A 22455-nucleotide genomic window follows, 5' to 3' on the forward strand; every position below is an offset into this window, starting at 1 on the left:
TCCAGTCACAAGAAGTTCGACAATCAAGAGTAGAGATGCACCGCACGAGGAGGCTGGCCACTATGGGTCAGAGTCTTGAAGGGCCCGCCGAGGGGCAAGGACGGTCGAGGAGTAGGCGGTTGCCTAACCCTTGGCCCTCCGAGGCGTGGTGCCGAGGACGATCGGGGAAAAGACCCGGAGCCAGTGGTCACGTCGGACGAGAGCGAGCTGGAGTGGGAGGAGGACCCGGCAAAGGAGATGAGGACCTAGCGGCTTAAGAGGGCCAGGAGCGGAGCCGCTAACCGGATCCTTCCGGGGACCGCGCCGGTGATCGAGGAGGCGAGGCGGAACCCTATAGGGAGCGGGGAAACGGCAGCGATGGCGAACGCCATCGTTAAGATGCGGAGGCTGGAGGCCGACCGGGTGGTGGCAATAGGAACCCCGCGACCTGAACGGATGGCAGCCCGGGAGGAGTACGAGGCCGCCAAGGCAACGCACGTCCGCATGCCGCAGCGGGCAGCCATGGCGGCCATGCACAAAGTACTGCAGAGGTCGAGGTCCAAGGAGGAGAAGGAGAGAAGGTGGCTCCAGGAGCTCAAGAAGGCGGAGGAGGAGGAGTGCGCGCCATGGTGCGCGGCTGGTCGCCTGGCACGAGGAGGGAGTAGCCGATGGCGAAGAAAGGGAGGTACCCGCCACCCCGCGGTACATACATTCGGAGGAGGTGGTGAAGGAAAAGACCCCGGAGCCGTCCCCACCCCCGTCACCCATTGCGACGGCGAGGATCCCGCCTACACCCCGGCCACGGCATTGGCCACCCAGCCCCCCACCCAACCCGGTGCCGACCGCCCGTCCACCCGGACCCTTGGTCACTTGGACATGGCCGGTTGGCTCCGAGGTGCCCAAGGAAGAGGAGGCGCCGGTCCATGGCGGTTGGGCTGAGCTGGAGAAGGGGCCATGGGTAGGGACATCACCCAGGGATACCCCAAGGCCCGGACTCCAGCATCAGTCATCCGCTCCAGCGGTGGGTGACCTGACATCCCGGCCGTCCTGGGTGCGGACGGCATCGACATCGGAGGTCCTACGATGGGCTCCGATTCCGGAGGCGGAATGGCCCGCGGTAATCAAGGATGACCCGGTGATCCGTGACGTCAAGCGCCGAGGTAGCCGCCGGTGCGTGGTCCTGCACAGCGGGAGCGAAAGGTTCCGGGTAAGAGTAGCGGCGACAGGGATCCGTTTATTTGGCTTGGTGAGCGATGATCGGGTAGCTGATCCCGCCCGGAATTGAAAATAATAAAAGGAAAAAAAAGAAGAAAACGCAAACACAAAACACGTAGCACATTATTTAAAAAGACGGATCACATAAACGAGCACAAAACATGGTATATATTCGAATATATATTCAGATTCACGGCATATCAAAGAAATTTCATGTGGGTAAAATCCGGAAGAGAAGAGAAGTAAATGTTAGTGGGCACAAGAAGGAGAAGAAGCACCGGCAGGCACTCACGTATGGGTCGAAGGGCAGCTGGAAAGAGAGAGTCCTTCCGCATGTACTGATCCGCCTCCAGGAAAAGGGTCCATGTCGATACCAGCTAAAGCAAGGAAGAGCAAAAGGTCAGCACGCGCAAACACAAGAAAAAAAAAAAATAAAACCCAAAGAGGGCACACACGGGTGTGTCGAAAAGGAAAACCCAAAGAGAAAGCATCCATCCTCAACATCTAGGTCTATCGAAGGGGGGGGGACTGGTCCAAAGGGAGTCCTAAGCTGCCAAGAGAAAGTGTAATGAAGGAAGGGAAAAGGGAAATTTCAAAGAAAAAAATTGACCTAAAATTCCTTTTGTTGTCAGCATTTGCGTTGTCACCATGTGCTTAGGGAAGGGGGCTCCTTGATCACAAGGCGGTCGATCGGCACTCGATAGTGTCAATCGATGGGCAAAATATCGGAATTAGCAGCACATGACGGGTCACACTACAGAAATACCATTGTCACCAAGTGGCAACGCCGCCCCAACGGGAGTTATCGGGATCTATCGGCAAAATTTGAAATTAGGAACAAGGAATATACTGAACAAGGAGATCGGCGCTGTGGAACTCGAGACGGAGCTGTGAGCGTCGACGGGATCTCAAGAAGGGAGATCTCAAGGGGGAGATGTGAGGAGTTAAAACTTCGCACAAATGAGAATAGTGATCGCATGAGGAGGGCCTGCCGTTGCCAGCTAGGCAACCAGTCAACGCGTAGTAACGGCAGTGCGGAACGAGAGAAAGAGAGTTTGGAGACTCTGAACTAGAGAAAGAGAGTTCGGAGACTCTAAAAGAAGACAGTTGGGAGACTCTAAAGTGGAGAAAGAGAGTTGGGAGATTCAGAGCCCGGAGAAATAGAGTTTGGAGACTCTGAGCCTGAAGTCAGAAGGTTTGAGGAAGAGTAACGGGACAAGCTGGACTTTGGACCGGGGACTGGAGACCAGAGGGAGGAACCGTTAGAGAAGGCCTATAAAAGCGGGCCGAACGCTGGAAGCTGGAGAGTCGAGAAGAACAAGGTTACCAGTGAACAAGTGAAGAACGAAGTCAGCAGAAGAGCTACAGCCGTGGTAGTCAACAAGGAGCAAGATCGCTACGTCAACACGTTAGAGGACAAGGAAAGTCTCCGAATTGAGACGCAGGTAGCTGAGGTACATTACGACGAAGCACGGGTAGCCCGGAGGCATTCAACAGGCGAAGCCAGGCCAAGGAGGGCACCAGAAAAGCGGCAGGGATTGTGGTGTAGACCCGGTGGACTGTGTAGGAGACCGCGTACTTGAACCAGGCGATGGCCTGGTATGTCCGTGCGATCCAAGCAGGCGTGGTACCGGCGCCACCAGTCCGAAAAGACGTGGGGTTGGCGTGTTGCTTTTCCACAGGCGTTTGCGTTGGGGGATCGCAGCCGTTAGCTTCCGTGAGTCTGCGTAGGACAACAATTCTCAGCGCAAGTGACGAGCGCCCAACAACGAAGGTCCGCGCCACCCAGGACGGCGAGAGCGGCGAGACAGTGGAACCAGGCCGCCGAGCAGACCATCCAGGTCCGACCGCACCAGCAGGAGAGAAAAGATAGGGTGGAACGTTCGTCTTTCACTGGGAGTCTTGCTACAGGGACTGCGGCGTATCCGGGCGATAGCGCGTCGGTAGGAACTGAACAGGCGTCCGGCGGGACCGGCCGGGACAGAGCAAGGGACAAGAGGTTGTGGCTAGCGAGGCGTATGCCTTTGAGAGCCCGCCAATTGTTCACCCTAGTCTGGGAACGGTGACCTTTCTTCTCGCCACCCGCACTCGTGCGTCCGCGGCAATACCAGGCGAGGGTCCGACGCTTCGACGGGAGAGCAGAGACGTCTGGACAATCGAATTACGTTGTAAACTAAGAACAAATAAAGTCCCAAGAGACAAATCTGCAAATGTTATTACTGGTAACCGGGTGACTGGTAACGTTATATTATAAATTTGGTGGGACGAACGCACAAATCTACTGAGCTAACCGCACGTATTCCGTAGCAAGCAGACCAAGCAAATCAGTTCTTTACAAAGTTTTAATTTGGATGTGGGGCTTGACGGGAGAACCTATGCTGAGTTGACAGCGTTTACGGGGCTGAGCCGCAACAGTAAGGTTGAGCCCTGAAACTTGAGCATGGATGGATTCATAAGGCAACTTAATCAAGTTGAACAAGCGTTCTGAAATAAAGGTTGCCTCAGAACCCGAGTCAATAAGTGCCCGTGCTGAGTATTTGATGCATAAATGGCAAATCTCTATTAAAGCTGAACTCAGGAGGACCCCTTGAGTGTTTACAGCCAAAAACGTTTGCACATTCGGTTGATTCGTTAATGGAGTGGACGGTATATCTTGCTGGTGGTTAAATGTGGATACGGGGGGCAGGACTGACCGCTGACTGGACTGGTGGATTGCCATTTCGGTGCAGGAGAGTGTTGTGGCGTCCTCTGAAAGTATTGCGATAATGCGTGCTAGTGCAATCCCTATGAAGATGCGTTATGGCAAAACAGTTTAAACACAACATCTGCTGTTTTATGCTCTTGGCTCTAACTCGTTGAGACGTTTTAGAGACAGTCAAACGAGTTTTTACCTCCTCAATTGGCCAATTGGCATATTAAGCTCTCAGAGGAGCCGAAAACCGTGCGGGGGCGAAATAGTCTGTCCACTTGGACAAATACGGGGACGCTGGATAAGGCGTGCAACCACGTGAAAAATCGAAACAATTTATATATTTGGGACGCTGGATAAAGCGTGCAACCAATTGAAAAATCGCAACAACTTTTATATTTGGGGCGTTGGAAAAAGCGTGCAACCAATTGGATCGATTTAACTTATTGTATTTGGGACGCTGAATAAAGCGTGCAACCAAGATCGAAACAACTTATATATTGGGACGCAGAATAAGCGTGCAACCAGTTGGGTCGATCGAAATATTCCTGTCGTCGTGCGTCACATGGAGTTGCCTTAAACGGCTACCCCATGCATTGGTTCCCGAAAGAAAGGGCAGACTAATCCGTGGTAGTAGAACACGTTTTATTCTGGAAGAATTCAATGTTTCACAATTGCAACTAACTTAACTTATTAGCTCACCGCAGTGTGTCCTCTAACTCTTACACGACAATGAAAAGCTTAATTTTCCCGGCAATTTACAATGGCGAAAAACAAAGTGCCCAGACACATATGGGCTTACAAATCCTTCCACATTCGGACTTCTCAAAAATACTAACTAGCCTATCGATAACAATATTCGATCCGCGACATCCCCGACCCCGTGAAGAACCTCTTCACTCAAATCCAAAACTGCAAGTTTAGAGACGGGTCGCATCATTGTCCTAGATAGGCCGTTGTCGTTCACGCGCACCTTAGCGCGTCTGACGACTCCATCAGCTCCGCTGTAGATCTCCTCCACGATGCCCTTGCGCCACTCTCGTCGGGCCAAGGCAGCATCGCAGACGAAGACCATATCACCCTGGTGGATGGGCTCCGTTCGGCGGCACCACTTCTCGCGGCGCACAAGCGTAGGCAGGTACTCCATGACCCACCTCCTCCAGAAACGGTCTCGTAGCAGGCGAGCAATCCTCCACTGCTTCCTCGTAGAACCAAGCTCCGCATCCAATCCAGGCGTATCCGGCAGATTGGCTACTCCCTTGAGTAGATCGTTTGGCGTCAACGGCGCCTCCTGGTCCGCATCCACAGGCAAGTGGGTGAGCGGACGCGAGTTTACAATATTCTCCGCCTCAATCAGGAAACTCTCCAATACATGGTCCCTCGGCGCAACTTCCTTCAGGGTATGACGCAGTACTCTCTTGACGCACTGCACCATGCGCTCCCAAACTCCGCCCTCAGACGGGTTCGCTGGACAATTAAAAACCCATTCAATGCTTCTGCTTGACAACTCACTCTGAAGCTTCTCCATCTCGAATACGTCACCAAAGCGCCTGGCTTCCCTGTCAGCTCCCACGAAGTTCTTGCCGTTATCGCTGCGCAGTCTATATACTGGCCCTCTACGGCAGACGAAGTTCCTGATCGCAATTATGCAGGAATCCGTCGACAGGTCATGCGCCAGCTCCAGGTCAATCGCCCTTGTCGTCAAACACGTAAACAAGGCGACCCAACGCTTCTCCTTGTGACGGGACACAGTCACCAGCAGTGGCCCAAAGTAGTCCAGTCCTGTGTATTTGAATGGCCATCCACCCGCATCCAGTCTGTCTTCCGGATGGGGTCCCATTATCGGCGGCATCGGCCGCGCTCGCTGCAACTTGCACTCGTTGCACGATGAGATGACTCTCCGCATCACATGCCTCATCTTTGTGACCCAGAACTTTGTCCGGATCTCCGCAATCGTAGCATCCACATTTTGATGCTTCATCCTGGCGTGGAAGTCTCTCACAATCAGCTCTGTCAGACTGTGCCTGTGTGACAGTAATACGGGCCTCCTCGCACTGTACGGCATGCACAGTGCGGCATCAATTCTGCCGTGAGCTCGCAGAATCCCGTTCTCGTCTAGGTAGGGCACCAACCCTCGAATGTCGCTCGATCTAGCGACGTCCTGTCCAGTTTCCGCCGACCTCATCTCGTCGGGGAACGACTCCAATTGTGCCTGTCTGACCAACAGGTTCTCCGCGGCCTTACATTCTGCTGCAGTATGGCCGTATTCCTCGAGCTCGTTTCGCTGTTTGCGGCACCAGCGCGCAAACCGTAGGACCCAGGCTGTGGTCCTCACCAGGCGACTGAAGCTCGAGAATCTCTGAAACGGAATAACAAAATCGTCTGCCGCAAGTAATGCAAACTCACTGGGCATCTCTTCTTCATCAGGGGCATCTGGAACACGCTCAGTTCCTTCCTCAGGCCCCGGCCAGCTGGCTGCTGGCTGCCTCAAAAATGCAGGTCCTCTTAGCCACCTTGATTCCTGGCTAAGGTCGACTCCTTTCTGCGACCGCGTCGCATCATCAGCCGCATTGTCGGCTGGGGAAACCTTCGACGACTCCAAAATCTCCGCCACTCGTTTGCCAACAAACTGCTTATACCGGCGGTGGGTGCTGCCGATCCATCTCAGCACCGTCTTAGAGTCCGTCCATAACACCAGGTCCGTGATGACCACACTGTGCTCCTCCTTGACAGTGTTCATCAGCCTGGTTCCAAGAACTGCTGCCTGCAGCTCCAGCCGTGGGATCGTCATCGTTCTCATTGGGGCACACTTCGTCTTCGCACTCACGAAGCTCACCTGCACGTCGTCGTCCTCATATGTGACCCTCCAATAGGCCACCGCCGCGAATGCTGCCTGACTAGCATCCACGAAGACGTGCAACTCTACGGCCCGGACTGCTCCACGCCCAAAATAATGGCGCGGACATCGGAACTGTCCCACGGCGTCCATCTCTTTGCGCCAAATCGCAAAGGCTTTGCTTAACTCCTCCGGTAGTGGTTCGTCCCACTGGATCTTCTGCCTCCAAAACTCTCGCAGCAGCAGCTTCGCTGTAACCATGAGGCAGCACAGGAATCCCAGGGGATCAAACGTTGACATCACCAGGCTCAAATATTCCCTCTTCGTAGGGACTCGATCTCCACTCAGGACGCTGCTTGGCACTCGATGATACTCCACGTTGAATCTGAAGTCATCTGTTGCTACTTGCCAACGCATTCCGAGGATCTTCTCTTCAGCCTCACCCCATCCGACGCTCTTGACTCGACCAGGTCCTAAAGCCGTCTCCACGGTGGGTGAGCTGGATGAAAACTGGCATAATTCGAATCCAGCATCCTTGTGTATCTCCTTCACTCGGGTAGATACGCTGATAGCCTCGCTCTCTGTAGCGAAACTGTCCACATAGTCATCGACATAATGGTAGTCGGTGATGGCCTTGACCGCTCTCGGGTCCGAATCCCGTTACTTCAGGGCATTCATAGTCTTCACGTAATGCGCAGCGCTCGGCGTACAGGCTGCTCCAAACGTCATTACGTTCATCTCATAGACATCCGGGTCTCTCTCGTCGTCGCCATCTCTCCAGAGGAATCGTTGGGAACATCTATCCTCGGGTCGGATCAGCACTTGGTGGAACATCTCCTTAATGTCACCGCAGACTCCGACGGCTCCCTCTCTGAAATGAAAGAGCACAGCTGGCAAAGGCTTATAGTGCTGAGGCCCTTTGTCCAGCTCCCAGTTTAGCGAGGTTCCTCCAACTTTGGCTGCAGCATCAAACACAAGCCGTACCTTGCCGGGCTTGTTTGGGTTTTCGACACCAAAATGTGGCAAATACCATAGGCGATCGCTCCTTACCGCGACCTCCTCCGGCTGCAGCCTCCTCGCGTATCCTTTAGACACGTAATCCTTTATAATCCGATCGTATTCCTGCGCCAACGGCTTGTTGCGCTTCATCTTCTTCTCGACGTTGACCAGCCTCCTGTACGCCATCTCATAGCTCGGTGGCAGCACAACGTGGTCGTCCTTCCAGAGTAATCCCGTCTGGTAGCGACGCCCCACTTTCACCGTGGTGTCTTCGAGTATCCTTTGGGCCCGAACATCGTCGCTGGCTGCGACCGGCGGCGCGGGCTTCATGTCGAAGTAGTCCTCCACCATCTTTTCCACCGCGTCATCCACTGACACGGCAAGTAGGCAGGACCTCGGTGACGGCGTGGTCGGTTGCCCACTTACAGGCCCAAACACAACCCAGCCCAGCTCGGTTGCGGCCGCATACGGTCCCTCTCGAGCGAACCGCCTCGTCCTAAGTGGCAACCCCAGATGTCCGTGATCCAGGCCGATGAGCAGCTTCGGCACCACGTTGCTGTAAGGCTTCATCGGCAGACGCGCATCCCTGTGCACGCCCTGGACATCTCGTCGGCTCAATGTCTGCATCGGCAAACTCAAACTCGAAACGGCATAAACGTTTTTCAATACATGGCGAGTGGGCTTTCCAACTCCACTTATCTTCAGACTCACCACGTTGGTAGGCTCTCTGGTTGCCTTACCTCCAAACCATTGGATATTTAGCTGCCAACGCTCTCCTTGCACTCCAAGATCCCTTAGTAGCTCGTCGTCGATCATCGTGACGAAGGATCCCTCATCTAGGAGCGCATACGTATCCACCTTTCGCCCCGCTCCGTACAGCGTAACCGGCAGTATACGGAACAGTAGACGGCCTCCTTCGGCGTCAACGCAGCTCAAATTCCTCTGCATGGGCGCTCCCGCTTCACGCGGAGCTCCTCTCTCCAGGCTGTTGCTGGGAACGGCTGGCTGCCGGTTCCTCTCCTGGTCCCTGTGACCACCTCGTAGCGAAGGCCTCCTGGCCGGGCTGCATCTGGAAACTGCTGGCTGCTGGTTCCCTTCGTGGCGTCTGAAGCCACCTCGCTGCAGCGGCCTTCGCTCCTCGTCCGCACCATGTGGCAGACGGTGATGCTCCCTTCGGCATCCATTAATCTGGCACTCACCTTGCGTATAGCAGGATCTAGCCATGTGCCCGCTTCGCAGGCAATTGAAGCAGAGCCGATGCCTCTTCACATTGCTCCACCTTTCCTGTGGCGAAGCTCCAATAAATTCTCTGCAGTTCAATATTCCATGCTGTCCTCCACAGATCGGACAACCTCCATGCCGATCATCCTGTTGATCGCATTCATTATGGTCGACGCTTGCATGTAGAAGTCGACGCCTCGGCTCCTTTCCCTCGACGTCCAAAACCGTGCACACCACGTTTGCGTACTCCTGTAGCCACGCGCTGAAGTGGACTACAGTGGGAAAGGGCGCAATCGTTGCAGCATGCCTTGCCCAGTCCACTCGCCTGCTCGTTGGCAGCTTGGCCACAAGCTCCTCCATGAGGGTTGGGTTCCCCAGGTGCTGCTCCGCCTTCGCTGACTGCAATAAGGCCGCGAGGTTACTCACTCGGGTTGCGAAGGGAATGATCTTCGCCAAATTGTGCTCCGAAATTGGCTGCACCTCTCGCACGTTGTTGAGCTGGCTGCGTATAAGCTGCTCCGGTCGGCCGAACCTAAAGCGCAGCTGCTCCATCACGGCGCTGACATTCCCTGGATGAATCAATAGCGCCTTCACTGCCTCGCGCGCTTCATCCTTCAGCGCCTTCAACAACCTCTGGTTGTTCTCCAGGTCCGTGCAGTTGTACGCTCGAGTCGTCTCCACGAACGCACAGCTGAAGATCGGCCAATCCTCGGGCTGCCCTCCAAATATTGGCAAGTCCGGAAGCTTCCTTGGCCCATATGCTCCCTGGATTCCACTCGACGTCGTCGCGGCGTAGGATCCGACAAGTGCTGTTGCCGCATTGTGGATGCTCACGCCCGGTAGCACGAGTCCATGCGCTGGCTGCGCAGTACCTGTTGCACACAGTGGCTCCACAAAATAGTTGCTAGTCGTTAGCAATGGCGGTCCACTCGAAGATGGCGGCAGCGTGCAGGCCGCACCGCTCGCACCGTCACCGTTGTATGGCACCGACCCGACCCCGTTATGTAAGGCCTCTCCGTTAGATGTGGGTATTGGCTGGCCGCTCCAAAATGGCGCCCGCCCCGACGTTCCACTGTTGGCGCCAACTGCGCTTGGGCCAACTGCGGTTGGCGCGCAATTGGCGGTGCTCACACTTTCCAGGGATCTAGCCTTCTCCAGCTCCCTCTCCAACGCTGCGATCCTCTCCATGAGTTCCAACGCGAGGGGCTGGTTCACCTCCAGTACTGAACTCGCAGCTGTGACAGCAGTACTTCTAGGTTGGGAAGCTACTGTAGTCACCGTAGTGGCCGGGCAAGGAATCGACGCCGCCGTGATGTTCACCCGCGTCCGAGTTCCTGCTCCACTACTGGCTGGCTGTTGACTCACTGTTGTTATAGGGGTGGCTTCCCCTCCGTTCAGCCGGGCACTCTTCCTGGGAGAATGCTGCATCTTCCCCAGCTCCAAAATGGCGGCGCCTCTGCGCGTCCAAAATGGCGTCTCTGACGCCTCGTGCCGCTGGCTGCGGCCACGGATGCTTGGCGCTCCTTGCGCCTTCTGACCGCTGGCTGCGGTCTCCACAAATGACGCTTCTTGCGTCTCCTTGTCGCTGGCTGCGACCCGTTCGTATCGGCGTTCGACGCTGGCTGCGTCCCTCTATGTCGCTGGCTGCGACTCCTCTGCCGGTACGTAGCGCTGGCTGCGCTCACACAAATCATCCTCGCTGGAGTTTTTGACTGAGGAGAGAATTATTAATGGCGTAACAGCATCCCAACTTATCTACGTAGATCGTGTCATATATTCAGCTGCATAACAGGTAGAACACAGAAAACAATTCTCAAATAGTTAAACATAAATACATAAATAAAGGGGGCAAACAAGAAAGTGTTGTTTCAACCTTCCACCGGGAGAGTATGTAGTATAACCAAACGTGGTAAATCAAAAGGCAGAATATAAGTTTATAATTCTTGATATTCTTTATAAATATTGAGAGATTTGGTTGGGCAGAAAAGGGTTCTGCCCGTTCAGTGGTTCACAAGACTCTGCTCATTCCATCTTAAGAATATTTCAACTAAACCTAAACCGCGTAGCTGCGCTGCCGGTTACGCCAGCCGCGGAGCGGCTCTCTCTTATGTATATCTTATATATTTATGTTTATAGCGAGAGTGAGTTATGCACACATGTATGGTGCACTTGGCCGGCGTGGGAATGCTGACCATGCACTTATAGTTTGTAGCCTCAAGTGGACGATCATGTTACATTCGTCTTGAGGCTTATTGACATAAACATAGCAACAAAGGGTTGCCATGAATTTATGAACTATTTGTTTCTTGTTTTTATTAGTAAGTAACGTAATATTATTATTTTCTCCTATGCTTTCTATCTTATAGGGCCCTGTGTATTTAAAATCTAATTTATGGCCTACCTCATTTTTTAATAAAACTTTATCTCCTACTTCTAACTCTAAATTTTTTGTTTTTAAGTCGTAATTTCCCTTACTTTTCAATTTATGTGCTTCAAGCAGTTTTCTTGCTCGAGCATATGCTACTTCTAATCTAAATTTACTTTCTTTAGCGTAATCATCTATATTATATATTGGTTCTATGCTATGTAACTTATTAAAATACTTTGGTAAATTACTTGTTTTACCGAAAACTAATTCATATGGACAATAATTATGTACCATAGATGGGGTTGTGTTGGAGCAGTATACAAAATACTGAAGCCATACATCCCAATCGGTTTTGTCCGCCGATATATAGGATCGTATATACTCGTTCAAAGTTCTATGACTTCGTTCGATCACTCCAACTGTCTGGTGGTGATGAGCTGTTGATGTTATATTTTTGATTTTTAAATATTTACATAGGTCAGTAATTACTGAATTCTTATACTCTGTTCCCATGTCCGTTATGAACGTCTTCATCGGACCGTACTTCAGAATAAAAGATTCGAATATAGCTTTAGCGATTGTTTTTGCGCTTTTATCTGCTATTGGAATGGCAACTAAATACTTGGTTAAATCACATATGAGGGTGACAGCGTACTCGTTACCATTTTCCGACCTGGGTAGTGGACCGATTGTGTCCACGACAACTCTATCGAAAGCATGTTCTGGTGTTTCTGTTATAGTCATTGGGGTCTTTGTATGCTTTGTTATTTTTGATTTTTAACATTTATGACACTTTTATACGTACTCTGATATGTATTTACTCATATTTATACCCGTTACTCGTAGAGTAAAAGGGTATACTAGATTCGTTGAAAAGTATGTAACAGGCAGAAGGAAGCGTTCCCGACCATATAAAGTATATATTTTCTTGATCAGGATCAGTAGCCGAGTCGATTTGGCCATGTCCGTCTGTCCGTCCGTCTGTCCGTCTGGCCGTCTGGCCGTCTGGCCGTCTGGCCGTCTGTCCGTCTGTCCGTCCGTATGAACGTCGAGATCTCAGGAACTACAAAAGCTAGAAAGATTAAGATTAAGAAAAGCTAGAGATTAAGCATACAGACTCCAGGGACATAGACGCAGCGCAAGTTTGTCGATTCATGTTGCCACGCCCACTCTAACGCCCACAAACCGCCCAAAACTGCCACGTCCACACTTTGGAAAAATGTTTCAATATTTTTTCATTTTTGTATTAGTCTTGTAAATTTCTAACGATTTGCCAAAAAACTTTTTACCACGCCCTCTCTAACGCCCACAAACCGCCCAAAGCTGCCACGCCCACACTTTTGAAAAAGGTTTTGATATTTTTTCATTTTTGTATTAGTCTTGTAAATTTCTATCGATTTGCCAAAAAAAATGTTTGCCACGCCCACTCTAACGCCCACTCTAACGCCCACAAAACCGCCAAATACCGTATGTGCTGAAGACTCTCCTTCGCACTTCGAATAGCTGAGTAACGGGTATCAGATAGTCGGGGAACTCGACTATAGCGTTCTCTCTTGTTTTCCAGTAAAAACGTCTTTTGACCTTGGCCAAGGTTTTTATAATGCCTGTATGACCTCCTTGTACTGGATCATCATGTAGTGTAGACAATATAGCTTCTTTTTCTTTTTCATTATTTATTGTGGTCACCGGGATAAGTAGCGCTACTTTTAAATTCGTTAATATTTTGTTGCCCATATTTTTAAATTCATCTATTGAAACGTGTTCAAAGATTTTTTCCCACGGTGCCATTTTGAGTTGGCTGATATCGTATATACCGGCTTGCGATTCAAGCCTTTGGAAAAATTGATCTAGATCAAGAACTCCATTAGTATAAAGATCACCAACATCATATCTTGCAATGATTTTCTTTCCATGTTTAAATAAACATATCGAATCATTCAATTGCAATGTCACTACTTTTCGTACCTCGTCATTTGTTATGACTGCGTATACGTTGGGCTCTGAAGCTTTTTCTTTGGATTGCTCATGCAAATCCACTTGTTCTTTTCCTGCGCAGGATTTTTGTCTACTTTGAAATCTTGTAGTGACTTTTAATATATTTCCAGTAATTTCTCTTAGCTCTTTGATGGTTATTCTTGATAACGCATCAGCTACATGATTATCTTTGCCCCGTAAAATTATATTCCTCTAATTCAAGCCTTATTCTTGTTAATTTAGAACTGGGGTTGACCATTGAGAATAAATATGTCAATGGTCTATGATCTGTTTTCACAGTGAAGTGTCTTCCGTAGTTGTACGGTCTAAAATATACTATTGCCCAATGAATTGCTATTAGCTCTTGTTCTGTTGTACTCTTATTGCTCTCACCTTTGGTAAGACCTCTTGATGCATAAGCAACTGGGAGTTGGTGGCCATTGTGGTTTTGAGTTAAAACTGCGCCACATGCTTGCTTGCTTGCATCTGTTATTATGCAAAATGTGGACCAGTTCGCATATGGAACCACGTAAAATCTCTCCAGGAAAAGGTGGGCCAGTTCACATATGGAACCAAGTAAAAGCTCCCCTGGAAAAGATGGGCCAGTTCACATATGTAACCACGTAAAAACTCCCCAGGAAAAGGTGGGCCAGTTCACGAACGGAACCACGTAAAAGCTCACCAGAAAAGGGTGGGCCAGTTCACGTACGGAACCTAGTAAAAGTTCACTAAGCAGTGAGAGACGGAGGACCATGTCAGGGCCACGACCAACATCTCCGGGTCATTATTTGTTTTTTTGGGGCTTAGATACAGGACGAGTTTTTGACTGAGGAGAGAATTATTAATGGCGTAACAGCATCCCAACTTATCTACGTAGATCGTGTCATATATTCAGCTGCATAACAGGTAGAACACAGAAAACAATTCTCAAATAGTTAAACATAAATACATAAATAAAGGGGGCAAACAAGAAAGTGTTGTTTCAACCTTCCACCGGGAGAGTATGTAGTATAACCAAAAGTGGTAAATCAAAAGGCAGAATATAAGTTTATAATTATTGATATTCTTTATTAATATTGAGAGATTTGGTTGGGCAGAAAAGGGTTCTGCCCGTTCAGTGGTTCACAAGACTCTGCTCATTCCATCTTAAGAATATTTCAACTAAACCTAAACCGCGTAGCTGCGCTGCCGGTTACGCCAGCCGCGGAGCGGCTCTCTCTTATGTATATCTTATATATTTATGTTTATAGCGAGAGTGAGTTATGCACACATGTATGGTGCACTTGGCCGGCGTGGGAATGCTGACCATGCACTTATAGTTTGTAGCCTCAAGTGGACGATCATGTTACATTCGTCTTGAGGCTTATTGACATAAACATAGCAACAAAGGGTTGCCATGAATTTATGAACTATTTGTTTCTTGTTTTTATTAGTAAGTAACGTAATATTATTATTTTCTCCTATGCTTTCTATCTTATAGGGCCCTGTGTATTTAAAATCTAATTTATGGCCTACCTCATTTTTTAATAAAACTTTATCTCCTACTTCTAACTCTAAATTTTTTGTTTTTAAGTCGTAATTTCCCTTACTTTTCAATTTATGTGCTTCAAGCAGTTTTCTTGCTCGAGCATATGCTACTTCTAATCTATATTTACTTTCTTTAGCGTAATCATCTATATTATATATTGGTTCTATGCTATGTAACTTATTAAAATACTTTGGTAAATTACTTGTTTTACCGAAAACTAATTCATATGGACAATAATTATGTACCATAGATGGGGTTGTGTTGAAGCAGTATACAAAATACTGAAGCCATACATCCCAATCGGTTTTGTCCGCCGATATATAGGATCGTATATACTCGTTCAAAGTTCTATGACTTCGTTCGATCACTCCAACTGTCTGGTGGTGATGAGCTGTTGATGTTATATTTTTGATTTTTAAATATTTACATAGGTCAGTAATTACTGAATTCTTATACTCTGTTCCCATGTCCGTTATGAACGTCTTCATCGGACCGTACTTCAGAATAAAAGATTCGAATATAGCTTTAGCGATTGTTTTTGCGCTTTTATCTGCTATTGGAATGGCAACTAAATACTTGGTTAAATCACATATGAGGGTGACAGCGTACTCGTTACCATTTTCCGACCTGGGTAGTGGACCGATTGTGTCCACGACAACTCTATCGAAAGCATGTTCTGGTGTTTCTGTTATAGTCATTAGGGGTCTTTGTATGCTTTGTTATTTTTGATTTTTGGCATTTATGACACTTTTATACGTACTCTGTTATGTATTTACTCATATTTATACCCGTTACTCGTAGAGTAAAAGGGTATACTAGATTCGTTGAAAAGTATTTAACAGGCAGAAGGAAGCGTTTCCGACCATATAAAGTATATATTTTCTTGATCAGGATCAGTAGCCGAGTCGATTTGGCCATGTCCGTCTGTCCGTCCGTCTGGCCGTCTGGCCGTCTGTCCGTCTGTCCGTCCGTATGAACGTCGAGATCTCAGGAACTACAAAAGCTAGAAAGATTAAGATTAAGAAAAGCTAGAGATTAAGCATACAGACTCCAGGGACATAGACGCAGCGCAAGTTTGTCGATTCATGTTGCCACGCCCACTCTAACGCCCACAAACCGCCCAAAACTACCACGTCCACACTTTGGAAAAATGTTTCAATATTTTTTCATTTTTGTATTAGTCTTGTAAATTTCTAACGATTTGCCAAAAAACTTTTTACCACGCCCTCTCTAACGCCCACAAACCGCCCAAAGCTGCCACGCCCACACTTTTGAAAAAGGTTTTGATATTTTTTCATTTTTGTATTAGTCTTGTAAATTTCTATCGATTTGCCAAAAAAAATGTTTGCCACGCCCACTCTAACGCCCACAAAACCGCCAAATACCGTATGTGCTGAAGACTCTCCTTCGCACTTCGAATAGCTGAGTAACGGGTATCAGATAGTCGGGGAACTCGACTATAGCGTTCTCTCTTGTTTTCCAGTAAAAACGTCTTTTGACCTTGGCCAAGGTTTTTATAATGCCTGTATGACCTCCTTGTACTGGATCATCATGTAGTGTAGACAATATAGCTTCTTTTTCTTTTTCATTATTTATTGTGGTCACCGGGATAAGTAGCGCTACTTTTAAATTCGTTAATATTTTGTTGCCCATATTTTTAAATTCATCTATTGAAACGTGTTCAAAGATTTTTTCCCACGGTGCCATTTTGAGTTGGCTGATATCGTATATACCGGCTTGCGATTCAAGCCTTTGGAAAAATTGATCTAGATCAAGAACTCCATTAGTATAAAGATCACCAACATCATATCTTGCAATGATTTTCTTTCCATGTTTAAATAAACATATCGAATCATTCAATTGCAATGTCACTACTTTTCGTACCTCGTCATTTGTTATGACTGCGTATACGTTGGGCTCTAAAGCTTTTTCTTTGGATTGCTCATGCAAATCCACTTGTTCTTTTCCTGCGCAGGATTTTTGTCTACTTTGAAATCTTGTAGTGACTTTTAATATATTTCCAGTAATTTCTCTTAGCTCTTTGATGGTTATTCTTGATAACGCATCAGCTACATGATTATCTTTGCCCCGTAAAATTATATTCCTCTAATTCAAGCCTTATTCTTGTTAATTTAGAACTGGGGTTGACCATTGAGAATAAATATGTCAATGGTCTATGATCTGTTTTCACAGTGAAGTGTCTTCCGTAGTTGTACGGTCTAAAATATACTATTGCCCAATGAATTGCTATTAGCTCTTGTTCTGTTGTACTCTTATTGCTCTCACCTTTGGTAAGACCTCTTGATGCATAAGCAACTGGGAGTTGGTGGCCATTGTGGTTTTGAGTTAAAACTGCGCCACATGCTTGCTTGCTTGCATCTGTTATTATGCAAAATTCTTTGCTGAAGTCTGGGTACTGCAAGAGTGTTGGCTTTATTAGCTGCGATTTTAAATGTATGAATGCATTTTGGCACTCGAATGGAACATTCTTTTTACATAATCTTGTTATGTGCCGCGAATAGTCGGCGAAATTTTTGATGAAACGTCTTTAGTAATTGCAGAATGCAACAAAACGTCTAGCGCTGTCCGCATCATGTGGAACTGGGTAGTTCTGAATGACATCATATTTTTTGTCATCCGGCAAAATTCCTTTGTCTGTGCATTTATGTCCCAAAAATGTGACTTCATGCATGAAAAATGAACATTTTTCAGGATGTAATTTTAGGTTGTATTCCCTGCATTTATCAAAAACTTCAGTGAGGTTTTTAACCATATGCTTTTCGGAACAACCGATGACTATTAAGTCCATATAAAGGAATGCCTGAGACGGTTCTATTCCGGAGAATGCTAAAGTCATCATTCTTTGGAATGAATTAGGCGCTAATTTTAAACCAAATGGCAATCGCGTAAAACGATATGAGCCATTGTTGGTTGAGAAAGATGTTATATCTCTTGAGCCTTCATCCAGCTCGATCTGATGAAAACCTGACATCAAATCAAGGCAAGAAAAATATTTTGCTCGACCTAGTTGGTCCAAAATATCATCTATTCTCGGTAGTGGAAATTTGTCAGCTAAAAGTTTCTTATTAATCTGGCGATAGTCTATTACTAATCTCCATTTCTTTTTATCTGAACCTGGGCTTGACTTTTTAGGTACCAACAGCAAAGGGCTATTGTACTCTGAAATTGATGGTTCAACTATTTTATCTTTTATTAGTTTCTGTACCTGGGCTTGTATTTCTACTTGACTATGAGGATTTCTATAATTTTTTGTGTATACGGGCTCATCATCTTTCAATCTCAACTGTTGTTTATAAAAATTATTAACTGTTATTGGTTCTGATTCTAATGCAAATATATCTGCATATTTGCTGCATAAGGTTTCTAATTGTAATTTAAACAATTTTGGGAAATTTGAGATAAAACAGTTTTATTTCTGTTTTCGCCACTTGCCTGAACTACATTGTAGTTCGAAAGTGGCTCATATTTTAAAGTATCTATATTGACCAATTGATCAGAATCTGTTGTGTTCAAAATTCGGACATATGTATTACTAGATGCTGTAATTGTATTTGCAACATAAATACCAGTTTGTATTTCCTGGTTCGGAATAAAAATGTTATCATCTTTTAATGATACTATTAATCTTCGGATAACTTGGGATCTTGCTGGTAATAGTGTTGTATTATTACCAGAGCTGTATGTTATGGGAACATAAATGGGAAACTTCAAATTGTTGGGTCTAAGTATAAACCAATCTTCTTCTGGTTTGAAATCAATTTGGCAATTATATTTTTTTATGAAATCTATTCCTATTATTCCATCACAAGGTATGGGAAAATTTTTATCTACTAAATGAAAATCGTGTGGAATAATGTATTTACCTGTCTGTATCTCAATAAAAGTTTGTCCTTGAGACTGAACTGTCTGTTGGCTTATGCCTTGAATATTTATTTTGTTAGTTACTTGAATATTAGAAAATTTGTCAGAATTCTCTTTGAGAATAGAGACATCTGCACCTGTATCAAGAAGGAAAACTAGTTTTACACCAGTTTCGACATGAATAAATGTTGTAAATATATTGAGACTGTAATTGATGGCGTATACCCTACGATCTTCTCTTACTGGGTACCTAAGGGCTGTTGCGAGTTTCCCTGATCCTGGGTTACTCGTACATTGGCATTATTGCCGTTATAGTTATTTTGGTTGTTGTTGTTACGGCCTCTGTTTACATTATTGCGGCCTCTATTATTGCCATTATAACCGGCACTATTTCCATTATTGCGGTAACCATTAACCATTATTCTGGTAACGATTATTTTGGTAACCGTTATTATAATTGCCTCTATAGCCATTGTTATTGAAGCCTCTACCTCGGTTGGGACCTCTATTGGCATTGCCGTATCCTCTGTTAGATCTGTTACCTCTAAAGTACATCACTTTATTGATGTCACCGGTAACTCTTGCACTCGTTCTTATGTATGCGCTTATCGCCGCGTCCATAGTGGTGCAAGTCCCTGCTTCTAATACTGTTTTGACACTTTCGTGCTCAGCGCGATTTATCATGGTGTCAATTGCCTCTTTAGTACTTAGGCTAGTGGCATGTTCCAGAGGTATACCCTCATCGATAAATGACGCTTCTAACAGCTTTCTCAATCTATCAACTTCAGCGGTAAATTGCGTTGCAGTTTTACCTCTTTGCTGAACTGTTAATAGCTTTGCTTTGATATTGCCGGATGTTTCACCGACAACTACCTTCTGCAATTTGTTTATAATTGCTGGAATCGTAGTTTCATTTTCGACTGAGTTCAAAATTGTGCCAACTATTTTTGACTTAATGACCTCAACTGCAATCTCTTCATATGGTCCTTTACCTAAATCTACCAATTTGATTGCCTTAATGAATCGTTGTAAATGGATCTTTTGTCCATCAAATTCGGGCACTGCGCACGCGACATCCTTAATGTAAGACCTAATGGCTGCTGCTTGCTCAGCCATGGTTAAGGTATTTTCTAAGTCAGGTGCGTTATTGGTAGTATTTTCTTCCTTCAGCATTAACGTTGCTGGTATAGTCAGATCGTGAAGATCTTCTTCTTTAATGTCTTTCTCGACTACAGTCGGATATTCTTCGTCTGTGTCAGCGTTTTCTTCATTAACATCTATTGCTAATGGAGTGTTTAGTATAGATGGAATTTCTATCTGGAGGCTGAATTTATTTTTTATTAGTATTAATTTTTCCCTTAATGCCACCAGTAGTTCCGAATCTCTAGTACACTGTTTACTGTCTAAATTCTTCCTATTCTGTTGTATAAGTTCTCTTACCTCATTATAACTGTTTACTAATGTCTGAGCATTCTTATTTATTGTTGCAGCTTGTATTGATCTGTTTTGCGTTAAGCATTTATAAGATTTTCTGAAATTTGATTTTGATTCCTCTATTTGATCAACAAGCTGCTTCCAGTCCATGCTGTGGTACTGGCCAATTTGATATAATACAGAAAACACCTATACCCAATATCCGGGTCATATTATCCACATTGAAATATATACGCAAAAATCTATTGTCAATATGTAACACACACGCTACTACGCCCCAAGGTTAGCAATTCATATTAAAATTTGAAGATGAGACGTACAATGATTAATCAAGAGACGATAATGATTAGTCGAGAAACTGTGACAATTAATAGAGAGACGATGATGATCTACCTCATCTTGAAATGAATAAATTCCCTTGGGATAACACTTCACCTAGTATGCCAAAACCATCGTATAATGATAAATCGAGAGACGATGATAATTAATCGAGAGACTATGATGATTAATCGAGAGACGATGATGATCTACTCTAGCTACCAACACGATGGTTATGGGGAAATTTATGTTAATTCACATGTACTCATATATTCTCGAGACCATTCATATACATTTGAAAATTTACTTATAATATGGGATTTACTTATATACTGGGACTCGCAACGATAACGGAGAGAGATTAGTGGAACTCTGCCAGCTATTCCAACTGGTCATCGGTGGCACATTATTCCCACACAAAGATGTCCACAAATACTCCTGGACATCTCCAAGTGGTAATACGCGCAACCAGATCGACCACATATGCATTAGCAGGAAATGGAGACACTCGCTACTGGACGTACGGAACAAAAGGGGAGCAGCCATAGACAGTGATCATGAGTTGGTCATTGGAGAACTTTCAATAAAGCTCAACCGCAACCACTCAAGAAACACTGGCAACAGTCAACACCGGCGTGCGCCCCCCCTTAAACTGCACCTCCTTAGCGACTCTACTCTGAAGACGAGAATGACGTCCACGCTGCGAGAACAGCTGATCCCCCTAGAAGACCACCCATGGGAGTACACCTGCAGGCAACTAAGGACCACGGCGAAGGAAATACTTGGCCTGCAACAACGCGGAAGAACTGACTGGATATCTGAAGGGACCTGGGACCTAATCAGAAGAAGGAACCACCTGAAGCCTCTGGCGGACCAGCTCACGCAGTACCGTGAGGAGTATCGCGGACTATGCAGAGCGGTGAAAAAGTCGGCCAGAAAGGACAAAAGAGCACAGCTGGATAGACTTGCGGCAGACGCAGAACGAGCAGCCGGCGAGAACAACATGCGCTCGCTATACCAGCAGATCTCACGGATCACAGGAACCCAGCACAGACAGAACAAACCAGTCAGAGATCTAGAAGGTAACCTCTTATCCAATGATGACGCACAAATCCGAAGATGGCGCCAACACTTCATGGGAATTAGCCACACCACATCACCAAACGTGGCCATAGACTACAGGAGTGTTGTGCCGCCAAGTGGGAGTAGCAGGATACCCTCTGCACCCCCGAATGTAAGAGAAATCGTGAATGCAATAAAGAAGCTGAAGCACAACAGGGCAGCTGGCGAAGACAACATTCCAGCCGAATTGCTTCAAGTTGACACCCAACTAATGGCTGAAACATTGCATCCACACTTCTCACGCATATGGGAAGGCGAGACGGTGCCAGACTCCTGGAAAAACGGAATCATTGTGAAGCTTCCCAAAAAAGGCAACCTTAGTGACTGCAACAACTGGAGAGGGATAACACTGCTCAACACCAGCTACAAGATCTTAGCTACACTTCTGAACGAACGCCTCCAGGAAAAAATTGAGCCAACAATTCGAGACGAACAGGCAGGCTTCAGACCACACAGGAGTTGCGTAGACCAGGCAAATACACTACGCATAATAACCGAGCAAGCTGTGGAATGGAGAGCCCCGCTTTACCTCCTGTTTATCGACTTCAAGAAGGCATTCGACTCAGTTGAAAGAGCAGCAATATGGCGAGCACTTGCAAGAAAAGGAGTACCTGCAAACCTCATCGCCATCATCAAATCGATGTATGACGATGCCAACCTGGCGGTACTGCACAATGGAAAAACTAGTGCACCTTTCCAGACGAACACCGGAATTCGGCAAGGATGCCCGCTGTCACCACTCCTCTTCAACATCGTAGTCGACGAGTTAATGAGCGAAGTATGCTCTTCCAAGCGCGGAATCCCGTGGAACCTCACCAGACACCTTGAGGACTTGGACTACGCAGACGACATATGTCTCATATCGCACAGACTCGGCGACATACAGAGGA

The 22455-nt window shown here is 46.7% G+C and overlaps 1 protein-coding gene across 1 annotated transcript; it reads right to left on the reverse strand.

The window, feature by feature from the left end:
- Positions 1–4721: 4721 nt before the first annotated feature.
- On the reverse strand, positions 4722–19110 carry LOC122625511. Its single transcript, XM_043805605.1, has 3 exons — positions 18942–19110; positions 7384–10528; positions 4722–7311 (listed from the first exon to the last, which is right to left on the reverse strand). Exons 1-3 carry the CDS (start codon positions 19108–19110, stop codon positions 4722–4724), a joined length of 5904 nt encoding a protein of 1967 aa, XP_043661540.1.
- Positions 19111–22455: the final 3345 nt, after the last annotated feature.

Source organism: Drosophila teissieri, unplaced genomic scaffold (assembly GCF_016746235.2).
Source record: "Drosophila teissieri strain GT53w unplaced genomic scaffold, Prin_Dtei_1.1 Segkk118_quiver_pilon_scaf, whole genome shotgun sequence".
In the NCBI taxonomy this organism is placed as follows: domain Eukaryota; kingdom Metazoa; phylum Arthropoda; class Insecta; order Diptera; family Drosophilidae; genus Drosophila; species Drosophila teissieri.

Coding starts and splice junctions, on each gene's coding strand:
- LOC122625511 (XM_043805605.1), bottom strand. CDS start 19,110: ATGGTTAATGGTTACCGCAATAATGGAAATAGTGCCGGTTATAATGGC. Junction 10,529..18,941: donor AAACTCGCAACAGCCCTTAG/GTACCCAGTAAG, acceptor AACGGGTCGCAG/CCAGCGACAAGGAGACGCAA. Junction 7,312..7,383: donor AAGACTATGAATGCCCTGAA/GTAACGGGATTC, acceptor CTATGTGGACAG/TTTCGCTACAGAGAGCGAGG.